The sequence below is a fragment of the Uloborus diversus genome, chromosome 10 (assembly GCF_026930045.1).
Source record: "Uloborus diversus isolate 005 chromosome 10, Udiv.v.3.1, whole genome shotgun sequence".
Classification (NCBI taxonomy): domain Eukaryota; kingdom Metazoa; phylum Arthropoda; class Arachnida; order Araneae; family Uloboridae; genus Uloborus; species Uloborus diversus.
Window position 1 is genome coordinate 119279849 of NC_072740.1, and position 23035 is coordinate 119302883.

Consider the following 23035-nt stretch of genomic DNA (forward strand, 5'->3'; position numbering starts at 1 on the left):
TAGATTCAATATAAACTTTCATTTAGTTTGAAAATTACAGTGAAAATTTAAATTCAACATATAGTGAAATTGGAATAGCAAAACAAGATTAACAAACATTGACATGTAAGCATAAAACTAAATCAAAACTATCAAAAAGGAGATTTTTTTATGCTTTAATGAGATATCGGATATTCTTTCTCTTCCACTAATCTGTCAACATTGCCTTTCTGTATAATGAAAGAATTCAAAGAGATCCAGATAAGTGTCAGAAACATGATTCCTTAGTTTCCACTTCACATTCTTCATTTTGGAAAATAGCTCTTCACAGATGCAAAGATGTTGCCAAAAGAGGATGCTGTGAACAGAGCAGAGCATTTAAATTTCTCCTATAAATCTGTCTTATGTTAAGATGCAATTAGTTCCATTTGATACACTGGTGGTTATTGAAATGACAGCAAATATGGAAAAAAAGACTTGAAAGCAAATCATTAGGGCCCCCCCCCCCCCCATTCAAATCTACACAGCAGGCGCAAGCAGCTCTCAGACTAGGAGGTTGAAGACCACAGTTCTAGAATATATTGGAGCTGAATCTTATTAAATTCAAAATAACATTCACGGATACAGAATTTTATTTCATAAAAGAATGAATAATTTAAAATACAGTAAACTCCCGATTATCCGCGGAATTGGGTGGCACAAGTGCCGCGGATAACAAAAATCGCGGATAACCGCAAAAAGACTAAAATGGGGGACAAATCAGGTAAAAATTGTCCTATCTCAAAATCTTAACTGTATTGATGCATAACACTTTCTGCAAACAGTGAAAATATATATATATAGAGTACGGTACAAATGTTTTGTATTTTTGCACAACCGAACTTAACATCAATAACAAACAAGTGTATGTACGATGAAGAACGCACAAAAATAATAATAATAATTTAAAATTAAATTAAATCAATCAATCAAGCAAAAACAACCGAGTGTAAATTTACAATTTTTCAAAAAAAAAAAAAACAGCCACTGGTATTCGCTTTTTACTGCGAAAATACATGTTCGTGATTGTTGATTGATTCGCGGATAATCCGCCCCGCGGATAAACCGCTCGCGGATAATCGGGAGTCTACTGTAATAGTTCTGAATGAGAATAATAAGTTTTACATGTGCAAGACAAGACATACAATTCAATTTGCCACATTTTGAAAAATTTTCTTTTTTCTTGCATTCATCATCAAAATCATCGTTATGTAAGTTGGAAACACATGTTAACGATGTTCCAGAAATAAAATCACACTCATTTAAATCATTCCCACCATCCTCACTAGTTTTATTTTTAACTTCTAATGCTAGAATTGTTTCTGCTGCACCATTGATGCCTTCACACACAGATTTTTTACATGAATTTTCTTCATTAAAATTAGTATTAATTTCTTCATCACTATTTTTAACCACATTAGGAGCAGCAGCTTTTTTAGACTTTTTGCAAAAACAACTACAAGGCAAGAATGAAATTAAAAAGGAAAATAAAGAACATCCAGTCATTTGACAAGTCCAGTTGACAACAAAGCATAGGAAACAATTGAGTGCGCTAGAAAACAGAGCCCATAAAACATTCTTTCTCAATCCTGGCAAGAAATGCGTGTTAAACTGATATGGACAGGAAATGGAAGCCAGCTGCTCCACATGATAAAAAGGAGATAGCAAAGACATGCTTAAGGAGAAGGAAAAATTTGAAGCAAAGCAATCAAATTTTTAAAATGTGAAGAATGTGTACTACAAGAATTATTTCAAACCAAACAAGAGACAAAGAGAGGAGAAAGGAAGGTGCTGGGTTTACACCCTGTTGTTTTATCAAAGAATTTATATTTTGGGTTTAATAAGCCAACCAAAATTTTAAGCAATGTTAATACTTTCTAAACCAAGTTCATTTTAGACTTCAAGATCTGAGTTCGGTACTTGTAAATTTTGCTTAATTCATTGAAAAATTTTGCTAATATACCCCCTCCTTTTTTTTCTTCAGAATTTTAAGTGGCAAAATTTTTAGATTATTTACATATTTTTTCAAATCAAAACTTTTTAATTATTGAACATAATGGAGGAATTGTAGCTTATGTTAAAAAATTGAATTTTCACAGCAAATATTGTAAGCAAATACTTATAAACAAAAAAAAAAGGGTACAAGATAGTTTACATGAAACGTAACAAAATAATTTTCTAATGCAAACTTTAACTCCATTTTTTGATGTTTATCTTTTAATAATACCCTGAATAGTGTTCTTTACTATGTAAGAGTGTCAAAAAGCATTCAGCTACATTAAAATTATTTAGCTAGAAGGTTTTAGAAATTTTTTACGTTGTACTTATTTTCATTAATTTTTTAAAAAATTATTATTTATTTTTTGTGGTAATCACATGTTAACACACACTCATAAAGAAAGACAAAACAACGTAAGCAGAAGCACAAATTTGTAAATTACAGCAGACACGTGTTTCGGCGTTACAGGGAACGCCTTTTTCAGAGCTTTTGTTGGATGTCTTTTCATCCATAAGCTCATTATTTTTTGCATTGAAAAAGGCGTTCCCTGTAACGCCGAAACACGTGTCTGCTGTAATTTACAAATTTGTGCTTCTGCTTACGTTGTTTTGTCTTTCTTTACTGTTCAGCACAAAGGTATTTATTTATCTCACACACTCATAAGTTAACAATATTAAATTATAGGAAAAAGTAGACTATGTCAAAAATTTCTAACAGAATCGAAAAACACCTAATTTTTGGAAAAATGTGCATAATAATGAATATGTTCATAGCTTTAAATGGCTATAGATGAAGTTTTAGAACAGTTGTATATAATAAAAAGTAATACAGTTGTGTGTGTGTGTGTGATGCTCGATTTCACAAACCTCTAATTTAAGAACATTCATGATTTCACCATCTACCTATATTTGTTAGTCCCAAAATATCTTCATTTGAATGACATCTTTTTTTTTGAGCAATCAGAAATTGCTTATTACAGTTGACACTGGTTTAATTTTTCAGATTATCATGACGATGACCATAAGTGTAGCTCATTGTTTTCGAGATTTGTTAAGAGGACAAATTTTCATCGATATGGTTACAAATTGTTTGCATTTTGTTCATTCACTTTTTTAAAACGCTCAACTCAAGCAGATTTAACATTAAAAAACGGGAAAGGCGGGGGGGGGGGGGGGGGCTTGCGTAAAACATGTTTTTTCAGGAAAAACACTTATAAAGATGAACTTAAATGGCCAAACTCATCAAAAAAGAAAAGAAAAAAATCCAGATTACCAATTCCTATAATTTAAGAATGATAAGAAATAAAAATACCATAATGGCATACGCTCTAAATATAATCTTTTGCAATGCTATGAGTGCAAATTGGCCATAATAACCATATGATAATTAGCTTATCCTAATTACAGTTTCTTTTTTTATGGACGTGCTTTATATCATCTAATCTAGAAAATCATCAGTCATGATTAGACAGTTGTAAATTTCTTCTCCATTTCCATTCCATTTCATTTGTAGAAACAAGAAACACAATGAGTAGGGTCCCATTGCAATTCATGATTGCGGAAAACATAACTTGATTCAAGAGGCAAAAATTCAAAAGCTTTTTTTTCTTTTTGAAGTGGAAATGCCAAAAATCTTTCTTTTTTTTTTTTCAATGAACTCAACATTTGGACAAAATACTACAATAGAGAACCAACTACCCCGAATTCTCCGTACCATCGCTATTTGGGATAGCTGAATTTATTAGTTTTCTAGAATACTAAAAAATGCTGTTTGCATATTGTTAATAAATTTTAAATTACAGTAATAAATAGTATGGCATTTCAAAATAAGAAGGAACCAGAACAGAAATGCTTATAATTTTGGAAATATTGAATGAAAGAATCATTTAAAAGCAAAACAAAAAATATATAAATAAATATTCCAAAGACAAATTTAAAAAACAATATAACATAAAATGACTATTTTCACCAGTTTCTGGTAATAGATGATTTGAAAAGAAAGAAAATGAGTAAGAATCACACAATTTGAGTGAAAATGTGCAATGCCTATGTATGAGAAACAGTTCAACTTTGTGAACATGATTTTTGAACATATATATTTTTACATTCATACATATTTTTATTAGATTCATTTTTGTGCTTACAATTTTTGCTAACAGTAGTTTTGAATTAGTATCAATAAAATTTTGCTTTTTGAATTCTTGAAGCCTTATAAGTGTCATTAAAATAAATTAATAAATGAACTCTAGACTCTGCTCAATCTTTTAAATGGAAAATTTGCGACTAAAGTAGTTGGTGGCTCCTGCACATATGTATAGTCAGACATTTGCTCTAACAAGCTTTAATTTATGCCTATAGACTAAAAAAACTGCATTAGAATGCATTACAATTCATTTCTTTAGTGTTCAGTTGAAATGAAACTGGAAAAACATCAGGTTTTTGATTGCTCTTTTTCAAGTTTTGTTCAGAAACATTTTTTGGAATTTTTGCCCCATTTGTAAGCTGATGACCCAACTTAGAATATCGTTTCTGTTCTAAATTTCTCAAACACATAAGATATAAAAAAATTGTACACATTTTTTAAAGATATTTTTTTAAAAAGGGCCTTTTCCAAAAATTATTTTTTAAAAAGAGTGGGAAAATTCGACGAAAATTTGCCGGTTTCCTGGTTTTCCTAGTCTCGGATAAAAGGTTCTGTACTGTAGCTCTTTCCTAAAAATTTCAGCACCAGGGATGGGAAAAATCTCAGAAAAAAATTATCTCTTTGATTTAAATAGTAGTTTCATATTCCTCCATCTTTGCTTTAAGTTTTATAAAGAAATAAATCAGTTTAAATGTGATTAGCAGGTCTAGATCTTACGATATGAATTTCTGTGTTCAAATGCTTTTATCATTTGGCTTAAAACAAGAAATAAAATATCTATTTGTATTAATAGAGTTTACCAGGTGGGACTCCATGGCTGGGTAACCACCCAGGGCCCCAGGTCAACCCATTCTTAGTGATATGCTGTATTAAGAAATAGTTCTTTTAAAAATAACTTTCCATTGTTAGCATGTCTAAAGAGTGAAGCCCAATCAAGTTCAGGGCTCTATTGAGCACGGGGTCCCTTTTCCACAGGAGGCAGGATTTCTCTTTCTGGGGAAATTATCTTGATTGGAAATTTCTTTTTAATACAGTTGGCTCTCTGTTTAACGACGCTCTATTTAACGACGGCTTTCACGGTCCCAGATGGCCCACTATACTGTTAAAAGCATTCTATTTAAGGACGATTTTTTGTGGTCCCTTCAAAGTCGTTTAACAGAGAGCCAACTGTATGCCTGTTTTTTAAGTGGCTTGCTTCTATTGGGCATCACGAGAGGGAGGAGGCTGTACCAAAACCCTACCCCTAAATACACCTAGAGCTGGTCTAAGCAAATGTAAGGCCTGATTAGAGAATTCTAACGGGGTCCTGTACAGAAAGATTGTACAAATTCGAGAAGTGCCTGGTACAGTTGGATCCTGCTACAACGTGATTCGACTTATGCGAAATGGTTATAACGCAAGTTTTTCATGAGTAATGAATTTTTTATTGCGGACACAAATTCCTCGCCTGCAACATGAAATTTTTTGAAAAGGAGCAGCAGAGCGTTAGAATGGGCACTAAATTTTGGTTTTGTGAATGGATTTTCATCCATTTAGCATCACTGAAAGCAGAAGTTCACACACTGCATTAGTCTAAACAATGCTTTGCTTTAGTTTATACAAATGACCGCGCTCCAATTCTTAACATGTTTGTTTTTTTTCCCTTCATTCTACATGACGTTGATAAAATAGAATGGCTCCCAAATGCGCATTTTCATTTTAAGTTGGCGAACATGGAAAGAAAAAGAGACAATTTCTGAGCATTAAAGAAAAGATCAAGATACTCGATATGATTGAACAATTAAAAAGTTCGTTGAAGGTAGCACGACAATTAGGCGCGAGTGAATCTTCGATAAGTACAATTAACATTTTGAAAAAAAAGAAAACCCACAAAAGTTCAGAACTTAGTTTTAAAACTGAAGTTCGCAGAGCAGTATCTTAGCAAAATACAAACATCATGAAAATAAAAGCTGTTCTTTGATTGTGGCTTAAAGAGGCCAGAAAAAGAGGGGTGTTCCAATAACGCATAAACCATCATCTTCAGTGCTATTATAATGCAGTCATGTATTTAATGTCAGTACCGCACTGTTTTAGTTCGTGTCTCTCATTGATCATTGATTTTGTGCTTCATATCAGTTATTTATGTTAAATAGTAACGCTTTTTCTAAAATACAGTAAAAAGTCGGTTCTTTATAAAAGATACCGTAATATATAGTTAAGAAATGGTTTGAAACAATTTGAGGGGTGTTAACACATGTCTGAAGTATTTGGGTATGCTTATAAAAAACTTCTAAACATACTTTGTTCCACAACGCGAAATTTCGACTTGCGCGAGGGCTCTTGGAATGCATCCCTCGCGTAAGTCGGGACTCGACTGTAGTTGATTCTTCCCGAGGAGGGCAAAGGTTTGAAACTGTCACAATTATCCATCCTCCACAGGGCCCTATCCAGAGCGGGGGGCCTAACGGCTCCCCCCCCCCGAAACCTGAAATGTTTTGTACCGTAAGACAGAAGAAAGTTTTTTTTTCAATTTCTAATGTCAGAAAAGGAAAATAACGAAGTTTTTTCATTATTAATTTTGAAACTATTAAATGAGTGAAAATTTAAAGAAGTAGAGAAAAAGCGATTCTAGTTCTCATTAGCTGCAAAGCACACTTGAAATTTAGACCCTTAATTAGGAATTCCTGCACTCTTTCTTAATTCAATTCAGGGCCAAGGCAGGCCAGTGGCGGATCCAGCCGATTGTTTTGGGAGGGGCCATCCGAAATTTTTGAACAAACTCCGAACTCCCCAGAAATTTTATTAAAATTAAGTTTTAAAAACTCAATTTTCGGGGTATCGAGACATTCGGTGAGGGGGTGGATTTAGGAATCTCCCTCGAAAATGTTTCAAAATTTAAATTTCGAGCAATTTTTGAAGATTAGGAAACTAAAAACGCATTTTGTCTATTTTTGATAATGTACGGAGAAAGGTCAGGTTTTGGGCGCAAGCCACAAAATAATTTTTAAAAATAAAGCTTAGAAACCAAAATATTCTGTCATTATACATTGAGAAGTTTTCTAGCTCTTTAGCTGCCCAGCCTAAAAATGCACCTTTAGGTAATGTTCGCTTACATTAAATGAAGTGTAAAGATGCTTAGAATCCTACCTTCCTGGAAATATTTTGCCTATGAAGCTCTAAAAATTCGGTTTTTAACTATATTTATACATATTTAAGAAAGAGATGGAAGATTCGTGAGCTCCTCCAAAAACCTCCTTTTAAAGCTATCATCACGTTAGAAACGAGGGAGGGAAGGAGTCCTATCAAAAATCGTTTGTAATTGAAGTCTCAACAAATTTCATTTAAGTTGTGCTTTTAAGCAAGTTAAGTGATAAGGGCTGGATAAGCTAGTTTCCGTTGACATTTTTTCCAAATAAAAGACTTAAAATGCAATTTTTTGCTACATATCAAGGAATTTGTGAAAGGCCCTGGGAAAATGGGATTCTCCCTCTAGTTTCGAAATTAAAGCAATAAAAACGAAAATTTAGGCGCTCTTTGGTCTTGTGAACAATAGGTATACTTTGAGAACAGCAGCATTTAGAGATCGTCCAAGTGTCTGTAGTTGGGATCAAGAAATGATGTAAAAGATGGAGAAAAATTTTGGAAATAAAAGTTTTGTTCTGAGGATAGAGATATAATTTATCTCCCAATTAAGGCATATGCTTCTTTTTCAGTAAAACACATGTGTTAAATTTTGTTATCTTCTCATAATATCTTTTTCTTTCTTAAAAAATTCCTACACTCACAAGGCTTTGGGAGGGGCCATGGCCCCCCTCTAGATCCGCCCCTGAGGCAGGCCCCTTGTCAGTTTGGTAGACTTGCCCTCCACCAGGCATGTGAACAGAAATTTTGGGGCCTGTCACAAATGACTTTTTTGGGCCCCCTCCATATTGTTTACCCCTATTTTCACAACCAGTTTTAAAAATATTGGGCCCCCTTCAGGCTCAGGCATGGGCTAACAGGTGTCCTTTCTCTCTCCTGTCCACGCCCCCTAAAACTATTATAAAACTTCCACTGTACCGATTTCGAGCCGGGGACTCCCCAAAGGCCGGGCCCCTAGTTTCTGATTAGGTAACTATCTGGTTACCAAACTGTGCCAAATTCAGCTCCTTGATACATCATGAGAAAAAAATGCAAAAATCATATTTCTCGCCTTTTGTAGCATATTTTTCCAGATAAATTTTTGTGACTGATATGTTCCATGTCCTGCCCTTTATTTAATACCGAATTCAGTATTTTGGAAGTTCTTTTGTTATTGCTTGTTTTATCTAACTTCTACTGCATACTTAATATCTTAAGAATGAGAAAAAAAAAACTTACTCTACTCTATTTCATTTTCTGCACTACTTGCGATTGAAAAAAAATTGTTTGTTTTGAGAAATATTTCGTTACATTAATTTTTAACTTAAAACGGGTGTGACTTACAAAGTTATAATCATTTTGTAAGACTGTGCAATCAACTTCTGAAAAGTGCAAATAAAGTGCTTAAAATAATTTCAACTGTTCCAAAGTCTTTGAAAATAATTTAAGTTTTTGAAATTCTTTCAAAAGTTCTTCAACTTTGTCTCTTATCAAGACAATAAAGTATGAATCGTCCAAAATGCCAGAATATTACTATTTCGTTCTTATTTTCTGAATCTCTACACCATTTCTTTTAAAATATTTTGTAAAATTTTTATACTGTAGGGTATTTGATGAAAACGGGGGGGGGGGGGATGTTGGGAGAAGTGATCAAAAACAAACTACACTAAAAGCAGATACCAGCAAATAATGATGGGCTTCTTTTTTCTCCTCTCTCGATTTTCCTCTCTGTTGATTAATGTCAACGATTTGTCGAGCAAGCAATTTTTTTTTTGATTGATCTGGATTAGCAAAAGAATGTATAACTTTTAAAAGACTTTGCCTATTTTTCCTTATATTTTTGTAGTATCAATTACCCCATATAAGGACTTAAAATACAGATTTTTATATCTATTTTTCAAAAAATCCCCCAGATCCCCTGAAATTATATACTGTCTACATCTGACTTAAAGGGACACTTTACTGTTATCCTTACCACTACAAGGCGAGAAAAAAATAATAAGAAAAAAAAAACTAACAGTCCAACAGTGGAATCATCAAAAATCAAGACAAAAAACACTTTCTATGTTAAATATTTTTATGCGTGTATGTGTGTCTTACATGTATATATATATATATATATATATATATATGTGTGTGTGTGTGTATGAGTGATAGGGCAATGTCCGAATCCGGGCTCCTCCCGAAAAAATTTCTGGATACGGCCTTGGTCCTCCATAAAGTTTTTATACATCACGTATTATTTGATTTATTTATTTAATTTTTTAAATAAATGAATGAATGCACAATAAAGATTGGAGTGAGTTTTTGAATGTAAAATGAGCTTAGCTCTGAGATTCTTTATGCGCAATTAATCGCTTTGACGGAAAAGCATGTTCTGAATTTACAAGTTCTAAAAAACAATCTTAGACTGTCTTTGGTGGCATCAGAAGTAGAGTGAAATTGCAGAAAACAGGAACCTCCTCCTGGAAATTTTACGAAATTAAATTTTAAAAAAGCAATACGGAGATGAGGTTTGGGGGGCGGGAGAGGGGGCATTGGAGGTCAGATAAACCGCTCAAATTCCCTGGAAGAATGTTCAAAACTGACGCCTAAAATCGCAAATTTGGGCAATTTTTCATGAAATTAAGGAAAGAGTTCACTACCCACCGAATTGTTTTCAAAATTTAAGGTAAGTTTAGGATAATTTTGTTGACGATAGGGAATTTGAGGCTCCCGTCAGAATTTTTTTCTGAAATTGTAGTCCCAATTGTAGGCCGTGTTTGATGAAGATGGAGATTGAAGGGAATTTGGTGAGGATCTCCGGCAAAAAACTTTCAAATACGAAGGCTTTTAAGGTGCAAATTTGGATTATCTTTGGTGGCATTATGGGGGTTGGTGTACCTTTGGTATTGAAAAAAGCAATCTTAGTCCATGATTAGCAACGATAGAGGAAATCCCCCCCCCCCCCCCGAATCTTTTTTGAAACTGAAGTCAATTTTAGGCAATTAATATGAATTTTAAGTAATATTCAGTCACGTTAGGAGAAATCTCAGGGTTTGGTGGCTACCCATAGAATTTTTTTGACATTGATGATTTAAAAACCAAATTCCAGGCTACATGTAGACGTTAGGATGAGATATTTTATGTGCATCAACCACACTGTATCTGAGGTTTATTATTTATTTATGTTTTTTTTTTTCAGAATTACTCTTACATTAGTGTTAATTGTATATTAGGAAAAACTCATTGTTGATGAGTTTCTGTATATTTTATCAAAACAAATAAAAATAAATTAAACTAAGTACATAGATGAAATAATAAATAAATGCAAATATATAAATGAGATAAATAAGAAAATCGTTTTGTGAGTTCCTAAAATTTGGGAGCCTTGGGTCAGGTACCACATTGCCCAATGCCCATGCGATAGGAAGGTTTCTGGATTGGGACCCTTGATCCTTATGTTATTGCCCATCGTAATAATCAATATTGATCATTAAAAAATTGTATAATAGGGCCTCATTGGGTAGTTCCTTTCTCTTGACCGGATATTATATAATACAGTTGATTGGTCTTGGATATAGATTTTAAAATGTTCAACTGAACATATGGTTTAATATTTCCTCCGGAAATTTATTTGAGACTTAGTAGTCTTGGAAATATATTTTGCTAACGTTAATAGAGGTCCTAAAAGCTTCAGGAACCTCCAATCTTCAATTAATCTGCTTGAAAGTAGCTTTAAACTCCCAGATTAAATACTAGTTAAATATTAGATTTGAACTCTTTATTTTTTCCTATTTGTCTAATGGAGGGAGGGGATATTTTTAGAGTGGGGCCCTTTTTTGCTCTAATTGGCCAAAGGCCGGCTCTGAATACACTCATACCATACATATACAAGGGCGTATTCAGCTCAAAATTGAAGGGGAACAAACACGTTATTTGGGCAATCAGGGGGTCAATTTATTCTTCAGCGATTCTAGAAATGTTATTGTGTATTTTGTTGCTTTTTTCTATAAAATTCACTGCATTTAATACCGGTGGGGCAGCTGTCCCACCTTCCCCTCTTTCCCCCTGTGGATACATACCCATAAATGGCGAGCAGGCCCGACGAGAGGCCATGTCAGCCTATCGGAAACTAGGGATCTTGCTTAGAATCAGAGCCGGATCTGGGGGGGGGGGGGCAAGCCAGGGCTCTCGCCCCAAGCGGCAATTTCAGGGGTCGGCAAATTTGAGTGGGGTTTACAGGGGCGGACTTGCCCACCGGCCCGCGATCCGGTGCGCCCCTACCCCTTTATGCGCCCTTTTGACTTTTTTTTTGCCCTCCCCCCCAAATTTGTTTGCCTTTTTCTTTTTCTGCCCTGGAAAAACGCTCGACTTCCGTTTTTTTTCTTGCATGCTTGAATCTGTGCGTCTTTGGCTTTTTGCATAAACCTGGACTCCCAATGGGCTTTAGGAGTCCAGGTTGACTCCCTTTTGGGGGACCTAGTCTACCCCTTGGTGCAGGGACAATAGGGGCAAAATCTCACTAAAAAAACTTAGCAGATAGGATAAAAATCATATAGGTGGGATCTTAAGCTTTCTCGTGTATTTTGCTGACAATTGAAATTGATTAATAGTCATTTATTTTTTAATTGAGGGGTGAAATATAGGGGTGAACATTATGAAGGGGGGGGGGCGTAAAAATCATTTGTGAGGGGCCCCAAAATTTCTGTGCACGCCCGATGCAGAAGTGTAGCATGAAGATAATTTCAAAGGGGGGTACGATTGTTTGAGGTCGAATATGGTTTGTTTAAGTCCTTTATTTTCTCAAAAAGGAAAATTTCCGGTTTCAGAAGGGGTTATATCTCAAATCCCCCTGTTGGCTGCGCCCCTGTCTTAACACAACCAATGATAAGAGAAAATTAACATCAATTTTAAGAAAAAGTCGGAAAAGGACACCATCCTCTCCTTTCACCTACATTAGCATTTTTGACTTCTATTTTGATAATTTCGGGGGGGGGGGGGGGCGGGGAATTCCCTTTCTTGACACCCTTTCCTAATTCCACAAAATATTGACTAAAACTATTTTAAAGACTTCAATTCCAAAAAAATTATGGGGGAGTTTTTTTTCCAATCCCCTCATTTCCTCCTTTCTATCTGTCTGACATCACCAAACACAGCCAAAAATTGCTTATTTGAGACTGGTAACTTTTGGTACTTATGGGGAGAGTCACCAAACCCACTTCCATAAGGCCATTAAACATTGTCAAAAACTTTGTTTTTAGAATTTGGCTTTAGGATAGACGTTTTCGTAACTTCTGAAGGCTAGTCCTGTGTCCCAAGTAGTCGAAAATTAATTTTCTGAAACTTTTTTTCTGTTTGACGGAGGGTGGGGGCATAATCATTAATAATTGCATTTTTGAAAATTTGTCCGTGGGGGGGGGGAGGGACATCATTTCTTCCTCTGACATAATCAAAAATGAGCTACAATTACGTACTCGGGATTTAAATTTCAAAAAGATTTTTTCCTTAAAGTGGGGAAGGAGGGTTGGGAGGGAGTGGGGAGTCTCTCTCCCGCAAACATCAAGCAATTTTCAATAGTTGTTTGAAAAGTTGTTTTGGAACTTGATTTTTAAAAATTGCTGTGGGAAAGCTTTAAACTCTATCCCTTACCCTAACATTGACAAAGATGGCCTGCCTACATTACACTTTTGAAGACTATAATTATGAACAATTTCTAGAGAAATCCGATAACATGAGGTTTTATCGCTACATTTTTGAAGAACTTCCACTAGAGTATGCACCAAACCTGCTATTTCTGAACAAAGCTCATCTTTTCCAGGGAGAAAAAAGATGCCAGCTGGCCAAAACAGTTCAAGAAATACTTGCTTCGGATCTTATAAATATTACCCAGAAATGAATTCATGTAAAAAATAATAATAATAATAAAATAAAAAAGGAAGTTTTAAAATGAAATAGAACCAGCTGTATTGCATGTAAACTTTCATTTGAAATAAAATCAGAATTAAAATTTAAAAGAAAACTAATTTCAAAAAAATGAATTTAAAAAAAAAAACAATACCTCTAAGAAGTGTAAGCTTTCTCAGAACACCTGAAGTTGAGAAAAAGGAGGATCTAGTCCGATGATTACCACCAGGGGTAACAGAAAATTTGTTACGTAAGCTGAGTGGCAAAGTGCTGGATTTTGGAGATGTATCACTTATGGCATCAGGGATATTACTGGAACTTAAGGACATTTTTGTTGGTGGTGTCACTTTGGTGCAAGTCTCTTCTTCCTCTGGAATAGTTTCAGTGGAGGTAAGAGATCGATACTGTGTCAGTGAAGTAGTAGATGTTTGACTTGCTGTAGAATCATCCAGACTAAGAAAGCTTTCTTCCGAAGATTTAAATGAATAATAACCAGTATCGCGAAATGTGCTTTTATTCGCAATATTTTCAAGTTCTGTAATATTCCCAACAGATTTTGTGCCAAAAACATTATTTCCTTTACTTTTTGCCCTATAATTAGCAACTAAAAGATCATTTTCACTAGATGCTTTTTCTTTAGGATTCATTACTTTTGGAAGTGGTGAAATTATACTGGGTTCACTGCTTTCCGGTAATTTTATTTCATCTATTGGTAAATCTGATGACTTGGTTACTTCAGTGTTCTCTGCAGTTTCACATAAAACATCTTCTGATGCATCTTGAATGTTAACAATTTTGTAATCAAGCTTTTTTTCTAAATAAGTAGAATCAATGTTATTACTTAGAATTTTATGTATTGCAGAAGATAAAGGATAAGTGTTGTGGGAAATAATTTTAACTGATGTGACATTATAGTTATTTTCTTCAATATTGTCCATATATGATGAAGAATTTCTGCCAAAATGCTTTGTTTGCTCAGTTAAACTATTTGCTTCTTCAAGTTCAAAATTTGAAGTTTGATATACAGAAGGTGGTAATGATGAATCATATGGAGGTTCTTGATAGATCTCATTTTCAAGCATTGGGGGTTGTGGAAGAATAACATTTATTCTAGTCTCACAGCTTTTGTACTCACTATCTCTATTGTCAGTCATTTTATTTAGGAAAGCATCTTTATATCGAGCTATTCTTTCTTCAATAGAAATAGGTAAAAGACTTTCTAGTTTACTAGCAGCACCATACAGTAAAGAAGATTCTGATCCTAATGTATTTGAATTACCGTCAGATGATTCAGAAAAATCAAAGTTGGTATCATCTTCACTTAAAGGAGAATCAGAATTACGCAAAGGAAAGCCTTTATCTAAACTTTGAGAGTCAAAGTCATAAAGTTTTGCAGATGCAATAACATCTTGAGATGACCCATTACTTTCAAGAAGTGCATAAAGTTCATCCATCTCATGAGAAATTTCAGATTCTGTAGGAGTGCGATCTGAGTCATCATAACTAGGAATACTTATGCTAGCAGATATAGTAGTTTCTGAGCCAGACTCTGAAGGTGTTTTGCTCTTGGAATGATCTCTTTTATCATCATTTGGGGCAGGACTATCTGAATCAGAACGATACTGACTTGCATCGCTATCTAAATGCAATGTAGGTGAATGGTTTGAATTCAGTCTTCTTAATAAGGGAGAATTATGTTGACTAGCACTAACAGTCTGCATAAGAGAGACTATTTGATTTGTTATATACTGCTTTGCAGAGTGATCGTCCATAGCATCCACATTTAAGTCACTGGGATTATCACCGTCTTCATTTACATTAGCTATTTTTTTCAATGATGCCATCAACTGCTTGCAGATATATAATGTTTCTTCAGAAGCAATGGAATCTGAAGTTGAGGGACATTCTTCAGAACTATTATGAGCAACAGAAACATCTTTTTGTGAAGTACTGGACTCAACTTCAGGAGGAAGCTCCAACAAAGCTCTATTTTCAGGCACATGTTCAGCATTTATTTCTTCATCAGATGTAGTATCTTCAGCAGACTCTAATGTGTCACTACCATAATCACTGTTATTACTGCCAATTGTACTGCTGCAACTGCTACTTGGTTCTCCCGCAGACAATGAAGCTGGTGATACTGTCAACATTAATCGAGCAATTTCAGACTCAAGAATTTTTATCATTGGTGAAACATCTTTGATTTCAGGATTAGCCTGTATTTCTTCTTCAGAGTTGTCTGTAATATGTTGCATTAGATGATTCATAATATATGCTGCTTCATCATCAGATCCATGATCAATGTTTTTACTTTGTTTTATGTCAGCTGACTTTTCAACTTGTGATGCAGAAGCAACAGGATTATCAAGCATTTGTATTTCAAATGCTTGCCTAAGAATTTGTTCAGCATTATGGTAACTAGGTACATTTGAAGCTCTAAAATTTCCCATCTTAAAATTTGAAAGCTCTTTTTCGTTCTTATTTGTAACTTGATATTTAGAATTAAAATACTTGTCATATAATTTTTCATGCATTGCTTGACCGCCAATTTTTTCTTTTGAACTTACAGGAGAAACTTCCTCGTCACTGCTTAAACCACCACTTTCATCAGTTAGGTCATCATCATGATAGGAAGCATGATTACTCTCAAATATTCCAGATTTAAAATATTTTTCTAACCGAGAAGATGCAAGCACTGAATGGGAAGGAGATCCTTTTCCATTTTTGTGCTCGGAGATTGGGGACACAGCTGCACCATCAACAGGAGATTTGCGATGCATTTTTTTCGGACTCCTGGAAGACGATAATCTGACTTTATCAAAATATTCAAAATCACAGACAGATTTGCAAGTAGGAGTAGCTCCCCTGGAGCTTTTTTCACTTTCTTCACAGCTCTCTTCAGCAATGGTATGAAGTCTATATGATGCAGGATGATGATAAAATTGAAAACCATAAGCAGGTGATATGTAAGTAGCTTCATCGGATGATGTTGATGTATCACTAAGAATTACTTCTTCACCATCACTTCCATTATCACTCGATTCGGAAGAACATATCGTTTCATTAAAAGCAATTTGATACGAAACTGGTACATTGTTTTCATCTTTACTTGCATGACAGTCGTTATTTTTTTGTTCTGCAAAGGATAATGGTAAAACAGGATGAAAAGCAGAAATAGTCTGTCCCTTAAAAGATTGAAAATGTTTATCGAGAGAAAATATAACTCCTAATGAAGTTGATTCATCTGAGCTTGTAAACATTTGCTGTTCTGAAACATCATTTTGGCTCTGAGAAACAAGAAAATTCAGAGGGGATATAGCATGAGACCGATCAAAAGAAATTTCTTTTTTAGGCTTAGATTCAACACGTTGTAATTTCAATGCAGTTACTATTTGCTCCACACAAGTTTCATTACTACTTTCGAAACCATCTTTTGCACTTGCACCAAATAATTCTTCATTAGCATGCAATATTTTCTCTTTAATAGCAACACTTCTAATTCTTTTATAAGCTTCACCTTCTATCACAGTGTCTTGAGAATCAGTATCAGATTCTAATTTATCGAGTTCATCACCACTGGAAAAAACTTCACCATCATCGTGAAGTGTTCTTTCAATGGTGGCATCAATCACAGAAGGAGAGGACGGCACATCACAAGGTTTATGGCATTGACAATCAACTCTTTCATTTAGATCATAACAGTCATATAAAATAGGTTCATCTATAGGAAGCTCATATTTACAAATTTGTAAAGATTTAAAATCTTGTAAATCAGTACAGAAAATATTCTTAATGTATGGCAGTATCTCTTGATCCATATAGTCCAGATCCATTTTATTTACAGCATTTTCATTTTCTTTCAAAGGAATTTGCACACATAAATTATTATCAACTACTTTTACATCAATCACACTATCAATGTCTAATGAATCAGAATAAGAAGTACTTCCTGTTGTAAACAAACAATGTTTGTTTACATTCTCCAAGCACAGCCTGGAAGTTCTTTTCTCAGTGGAGTCCTGGTTTTTGCATTCCCTCCTGGATCGTCCCTTTAACCAGGGGGAATCATTTTCCAAAGATAACAGCTGATAACTCTTGCTAAACAAACGCTTTCTTTTCGATTGCATAACCTCCTTACTTTGAGCAGAGCTGCAAGTTTTATCATTCTCCACTTTATCGAAAGGAACGACTCCCGTACCTTCGGATCTGCCAGCAATCATACGTCGAGAGCGCAGCGACAACAAACACGGATCTGAAGTGGTCAGGGAAAACTCGGCTTCCGGTTTCGGAATAACAGGTGGGCCATAAAAAAAGGCGTCGGCTACGCTCGCTAGAACACCAAGTTTAGCAGCGGTCCACCCTAGGCACAAAGTGAGATCAGCCGAGTCTAGTACCTCACATGCATAATCCAATGCCCCGAGGTTAAGGTCTATGACTCGCTGCGTTTCGACAGCAATACAACACCGCGCTTTCCCCCAACCTGTAGCAGAGCTGTCATTACCACGGTTCGTTGGTTTGCAACACGGGGGAAAGAGCGAGTAATGAAATGCGTTGGCGTCACCTAGAGGCACCGCAGTCCAGCCATCGTGCCGAAACTCGCCACTCGAAACACAGCCAACTGTTCTACTTCGGAGGGACTTGGAAGTTGAGCACAAACTAATATTCGTTTCACGAATCGAAAATGAACTAACGACATTGATTATGGCATCGAAAATGGACACATTTTTCACTAAACTTTCATTGAATAATAATAGCAATAATGAAAGTACATGTTTGCGATGCACGGGAGATAGACAGCTTGTGTGAGAAAGATTTCGAGTGCAATCAAAAAGTCCATTTATATATTTTTCAAGTGAACGTAGAGCATTTTCAGTGAAACTGATCTCACAGGTCACAAATGGAATTAATTTGTAATCAAGCGTAAACCTTCGGGTCGAAATTTTACTACTTGCTGTTGTCAATGGGGAGCGAGTAAGATAAGGTTGAAGAAAATTTGAGGTTTCGCAAACTGTGTTATCTGGTAGCACTTTCACTTTTCGGCTAAAATTATTTCCGTTGAACAAATCAACAAAAGATAAGGAAGTGAAAAACTGTTTCATAAATGACGAAATATGAAGCACGTTCCTGTAAGAATTTGATGCATTTTCAAGGCAGTTAAGTTGAAAATTATAAATGTCTTTGCATTGGGAAAATAAATGAAAAAAAATTTCATTTCGGAAAAGGTAAACGTAAGAGGGAAATTGACTCGGGATTTCTGAGCAAACAGATGGTGCCAGAAATTTTTTTTTGTTTGGAAACGTAGCAGGTGTGTTTAGATTTCCTCCCGCATATCGTTTGTTCGATAGTTCAATTCCTATTATAGAAACAGGGCATTGCTTTATATGGTTTGAGGGTACCACATTATAATTTTCACTAGGTACATGGACAACAGATTTGCACATCACATCGTTTAGACAGGATAAGTTTTTTTGTTCAATAGAATTCGGTTCAATGTTCAAAAATAAATCTTTGTTCATTAACGGCTCTGAGAAATACCGTTTCGACAGAGATAAATTACAGTAATACTTATTAATGGAATCGAAATAACACTGTATTAAATCGGGGATTTTTCGAGTTGCTTCTGTAGATGAACTGGGATAGTCATTGGTTTTGTACGAATGAGTAGGAGATTCCTTTCGATTAGAAATTATTCCTATATTATCACTTTCGTCTGATTGAAATTCCCAATCAGAGTCATCAACATAAGATGTTCCATACTTTACTTTTAAGCGTGAATGAACCTTTAAATGATCTTTAGAACGTGCTGCTAATTTCCGCGAATAAGTGAAATGGGGTTTATATTTCTCGTCTGAATAACACTCTGAAGAGGAAATATCCGAGTCTGATGAAGTTGAGCTGACATATACTAATTTGTAATCACTCGGAAGCATACTAGCAATTTCGCGAACATCACGAGGTCTACACGGTTGATCTTCTAAGTACCACAGCCAATCTTCCAGGGAATGGCATTTCCACATCCAAGATTGAAGCCAATCCTGGGAATAGGTTTTGAAATTGGGTACAGAAACACTTCGCACAAGCATGTCTGTGGAACTGAAGTTTTTGGAATCAAACGAAACAGTTCTACACTTTTGGCTTTTTTGTAGCTTGCGATGTGCATATCTAGAATTCAAACAGTTCAAACGAACAGTAACACATGCTGAGCATCTGCAGATTTCTTGTGCACTTGTGTGATTGAAACTGAATTCAAAGGGAGAAATCTGTGCAGTTTCAGACGATGTATTTTTAGAATAATTGTCTGAAGGTTTTCTTCGTTCTTTGTTGGCAGCCAGTTTACTGGACGATCTTTTCCCTTCAGACTTTTTACATCTTTCCACTTCACCATCATCAGCAAGTGACTTGCGACCAACACTGAGGGCCTCGGGGTTAGTACGTAAAGATTTCGAGAAAAACGATTTATCAGAATGAGAATTAGAAAGTGTTAGTAACCGCGTTCTACTTCTTTTTTTCTTAGCATCAAAATTAGTTGAACGAGAGTTAGATTTTAGCGAGTCAGTTTTGGCATTATTAACTTTTTTATGAGTTAGATTATTCTCGTAATATAGATCAGAGGATTGCTTATTATTAGGAAAAGAAGGGTTGAGGCCCAAAGGTGGTATTACTGTAGACACGTCTAGTAATGAAAAAAAGTCAATAAGTATTTGCACGATAAACATTTAAAGTGATTGTTTCAAGAATAAGATCTTAAATTCAAATCTCTTTTACAGTAACTTAACTATTAAAATGGAGTTGTGAAAAGAATATAGGGTGTAAAATTTAGGAGTAAAACTCAATTATAATAAACATCTGCTCAACAAAGTCACATAAAAACGTTTTGGGATATAAGCAGGGACACATTAAGATTCCAAAATAATAATAATAATAATCAGTAAAAATAATTCAAAAACCTTGCTACAATTACTTTCATTTTGAATGATATGAAACTGAAAACAGATTAAGGAAGAAACGTCAGCGAAAAACAATATAAAATGCCATAAGAAATGTATACTACCTACTAATGCTTAACTTTTCACATTCAATATGTAACAACAAATAATTTTAAAAACGGTTAGAACTGAATCAAAGGAAACTGATTATATTACAAAGAAAACTCTTCTGCAATATGACTGGAAAAAAAAAAAAAGTATATAGCTCTAAAAACGAAACAGTAAACTTAAGCACTTCTGCAGTTTATTAAACATCTAAAAGAGCAAATAAACCAGTAACTGTTAAAGTACAGATTCGAAATTAAATTAATAAGAATTGAACGAATTTCAGAAAATAATAATTCACAAAAATAAAAAAATAAATAATAATAAACACACACACACACACAAAATGTTCATGTTGGAAATTATAATGATAAAAAAGATTTTTCGTTAAGGGAATCTTGCAATTTTTCTTCATTCTTAATTTCTGACATTCAAAACAATATCCAAGAGTAGAAAAAAAAAATGATTATTATGATTTTCACAATAATCGTTATAAAAGTTTAGAAGAAGAAAAACTGATGCGCATTTTGAAGTTTATATACGTACATTTTCACTAACTGTAAACATTTTTTCTTTATTCCCTCAACCAACGATTTTTGCAAAAATTATCTAAACAACCATTTACTTTAAGAATATTAAAAACTAGCTGTACCTGCACCACGATACCCGCGCTAAAAATTAAAAACAGTAGATGAAAATCTCCTTCTCCGAAGTAAAATGTGAATCATTTTTTAAACTAAGATGCGGATGTACATAATTTAACCTAATCTCCAAGAACATTCCGTGCAGTAATGAAAAAACAAAAACCTACTGGAATAATGACAAAAGTCTCTTAAAACTCCCATCACAAAAATAACACCCTTTTTTCCCCAGCAAAGAAAAAAATACGCATTACAATTAAAACGAAAAGAACACTCCCTACATCATAGAAAAAAAAAATTAACTAAAATACGCATTACAATTAGAAGAAAGTAAAAATCCTTCTTCCCCCCCCCCCCACTCCCAAAGAAAAACACGATTACAGTCAGATTAAAAGTAAAATCCCCCAATTTCAAAAAAAAAATTGAAATACGCACAACAATTAAATTCAAACAACATACTCCCCCCCCCCTTCCCAAAAGCTCAAGAATTTTAAAAGTACTCTTTATCCATAAACAGATTATTTTTAGCATGTGATGGTTATTTTAATAAACATTACTATATATTATTATTATTTTGCTGCAATTTTTTTTTCAAAAGCGCAAATAGATACGTTGTATTTTCTCAGAAAATGAAAAGTCCACGCATTATTTTCTACATCTATAATGGTTTTCTAACAAAAAGTAACATCACATACTTCTTACGAATGATAAAACATAGCAACCTTTCTTCTTTAGAATAGAAGACATTGGAGGAAAATGACATTTTTCACTGAAACATTGTGCACATTTATTCATAACTTAATTTCAAAACACACAACATGTTCAAAATAGCTTTTCTTATTCTTAATAATAGCATTACGAATAAAGCGACAGCAAAATCGATCTTTTGACTTCAAACAAAGAGACGAAATCAAGGAGAATATTTACTTAAGAGTCATGTAGACAACTGAAATGTTCAGTCGGCAAGTCATTTACGGAGACAAAGCATTATTTAAAATAAGTTCGAAATCTGACTTGAGAAAATAATAATTATCACTTTCAACAATATGAAACAAGCTTTTCTCGGTTTGTCCTCCACATGACGCATTCTTGTTTTAAATTGTTCGCATTGACAAATGAAAATAACAAAGAGTCGCATTGCCTCTCCCGTTCTTAATTAGTTACGTCAAACTGTTCTTAATATTATCGATTAATCGATAGTTTTTGCAGACAATCCTATAACTGAACGAAATAATTTCTCATTTAAATCCCAAAAGCGTTACTCTTAGCTCTTAAAACTTACATAACCTTCGCTCAATGATAACTCTGTCGTTTTTTTTTTTTTTATTAAATTTTTTTATACAATGCGCAGCACAGCTGGTGAGGTGAACTATAACACCTCTCGGTTTTCAGTGGTAACGTCACACTATCGAAACAACAACCTCGGGTTCAATAACCTTTTTTTTTTAATCGAATTCCATAGTTAATTTCACAATTGATTACACTGTCAAATTTGAAACTGATTGACGGCATTTACGATATACAATTTCAAAATTTATTTTTGCGTTCTTTAATGTCTTTTCTGCCTTTTGAATATCTTATATGTTTACATCTACTTGTGTAGTTTCTTCGAAGATATCAAACATAAGATCTGCACCTGATAAACAATGTCAAGAAAGCTACATGTAAATAAGTAAAAATGACAACAACGTGTATAAAGTACAAATAAAGTAGCATAAAAGAGTTAAAAACTCGGGAAACAGCTGTTTCGGGGCTGTCACATGCAAGCCCCGAAACAGCTGTTTGCCGAGTTTTTAACTCTTTTATACTACTTTATTTGTACTTTATACACGTTGTTGTCATTTTTACTCATTCCATAGTACAAAGTTTTCGCCTGCTTTTTTACAATTTACATGTAAATAAGTCGGGAAAATGCTTTATTTATCATTTTATATCTTATCATAAGACATTATCCCAGCACGCAGATTATATATATAAAATAAATAAATAAATAAATAAAAACGATTAGTACAAAATTCAATTTAAATTAAAATGTGCAAAATAGTTTTTAACATCAACAATTTTTCCATCATAGTGTTAATATTTATTCATTTATACAAAGACGTAAATGTGTTATAATCGTGAGGTTTTTTTAAATCATACTATTTATTTATATTTGAGCAAACATATTTTTTGAGCAGTAAGTATAAAGCGAAGCAAACTGCACGAAGAGTATGAAA

General features: G+C 34.2%; 1 protein-coding gene across 1 annotated transcript in view; it reads right to left on the reverse strand.

Annotated features, from left to right (window-relative positions):
• Nucleotides 1-23035, reverse strand: part of LOC129231143 (uncharacterized) — a 165396-nt gene that overhangs the window by 29237 nt on the left and 113124 nt on the right. The window contains exons 5-9 of the mRNA XM_054865391.1: nucleotides 22453-22474; nucleotides 18732-19306; nucleotides 16534-17873; nucleotides 14487-16431; nucleotides 13299-14405 (exon numbers count right to left, since the gene is read on the reverse strand). Coding sequence (XP_054721366.1) covers nucleotides 13299-14405; nucleotides 14487-16431; nucleotides 16534-17873; nucleotides 18732-19306; nucleotides 22453-22474 — 4989 coding nt within the window. The remainder of the gene's footprint in view (nucleotides 1-13298; nucleotides 14406-14486; nucleotides 16432-16533; nucleotides 17874-18731; nucleotides 19307-22452; nucleotides 22475-23035) is intronic.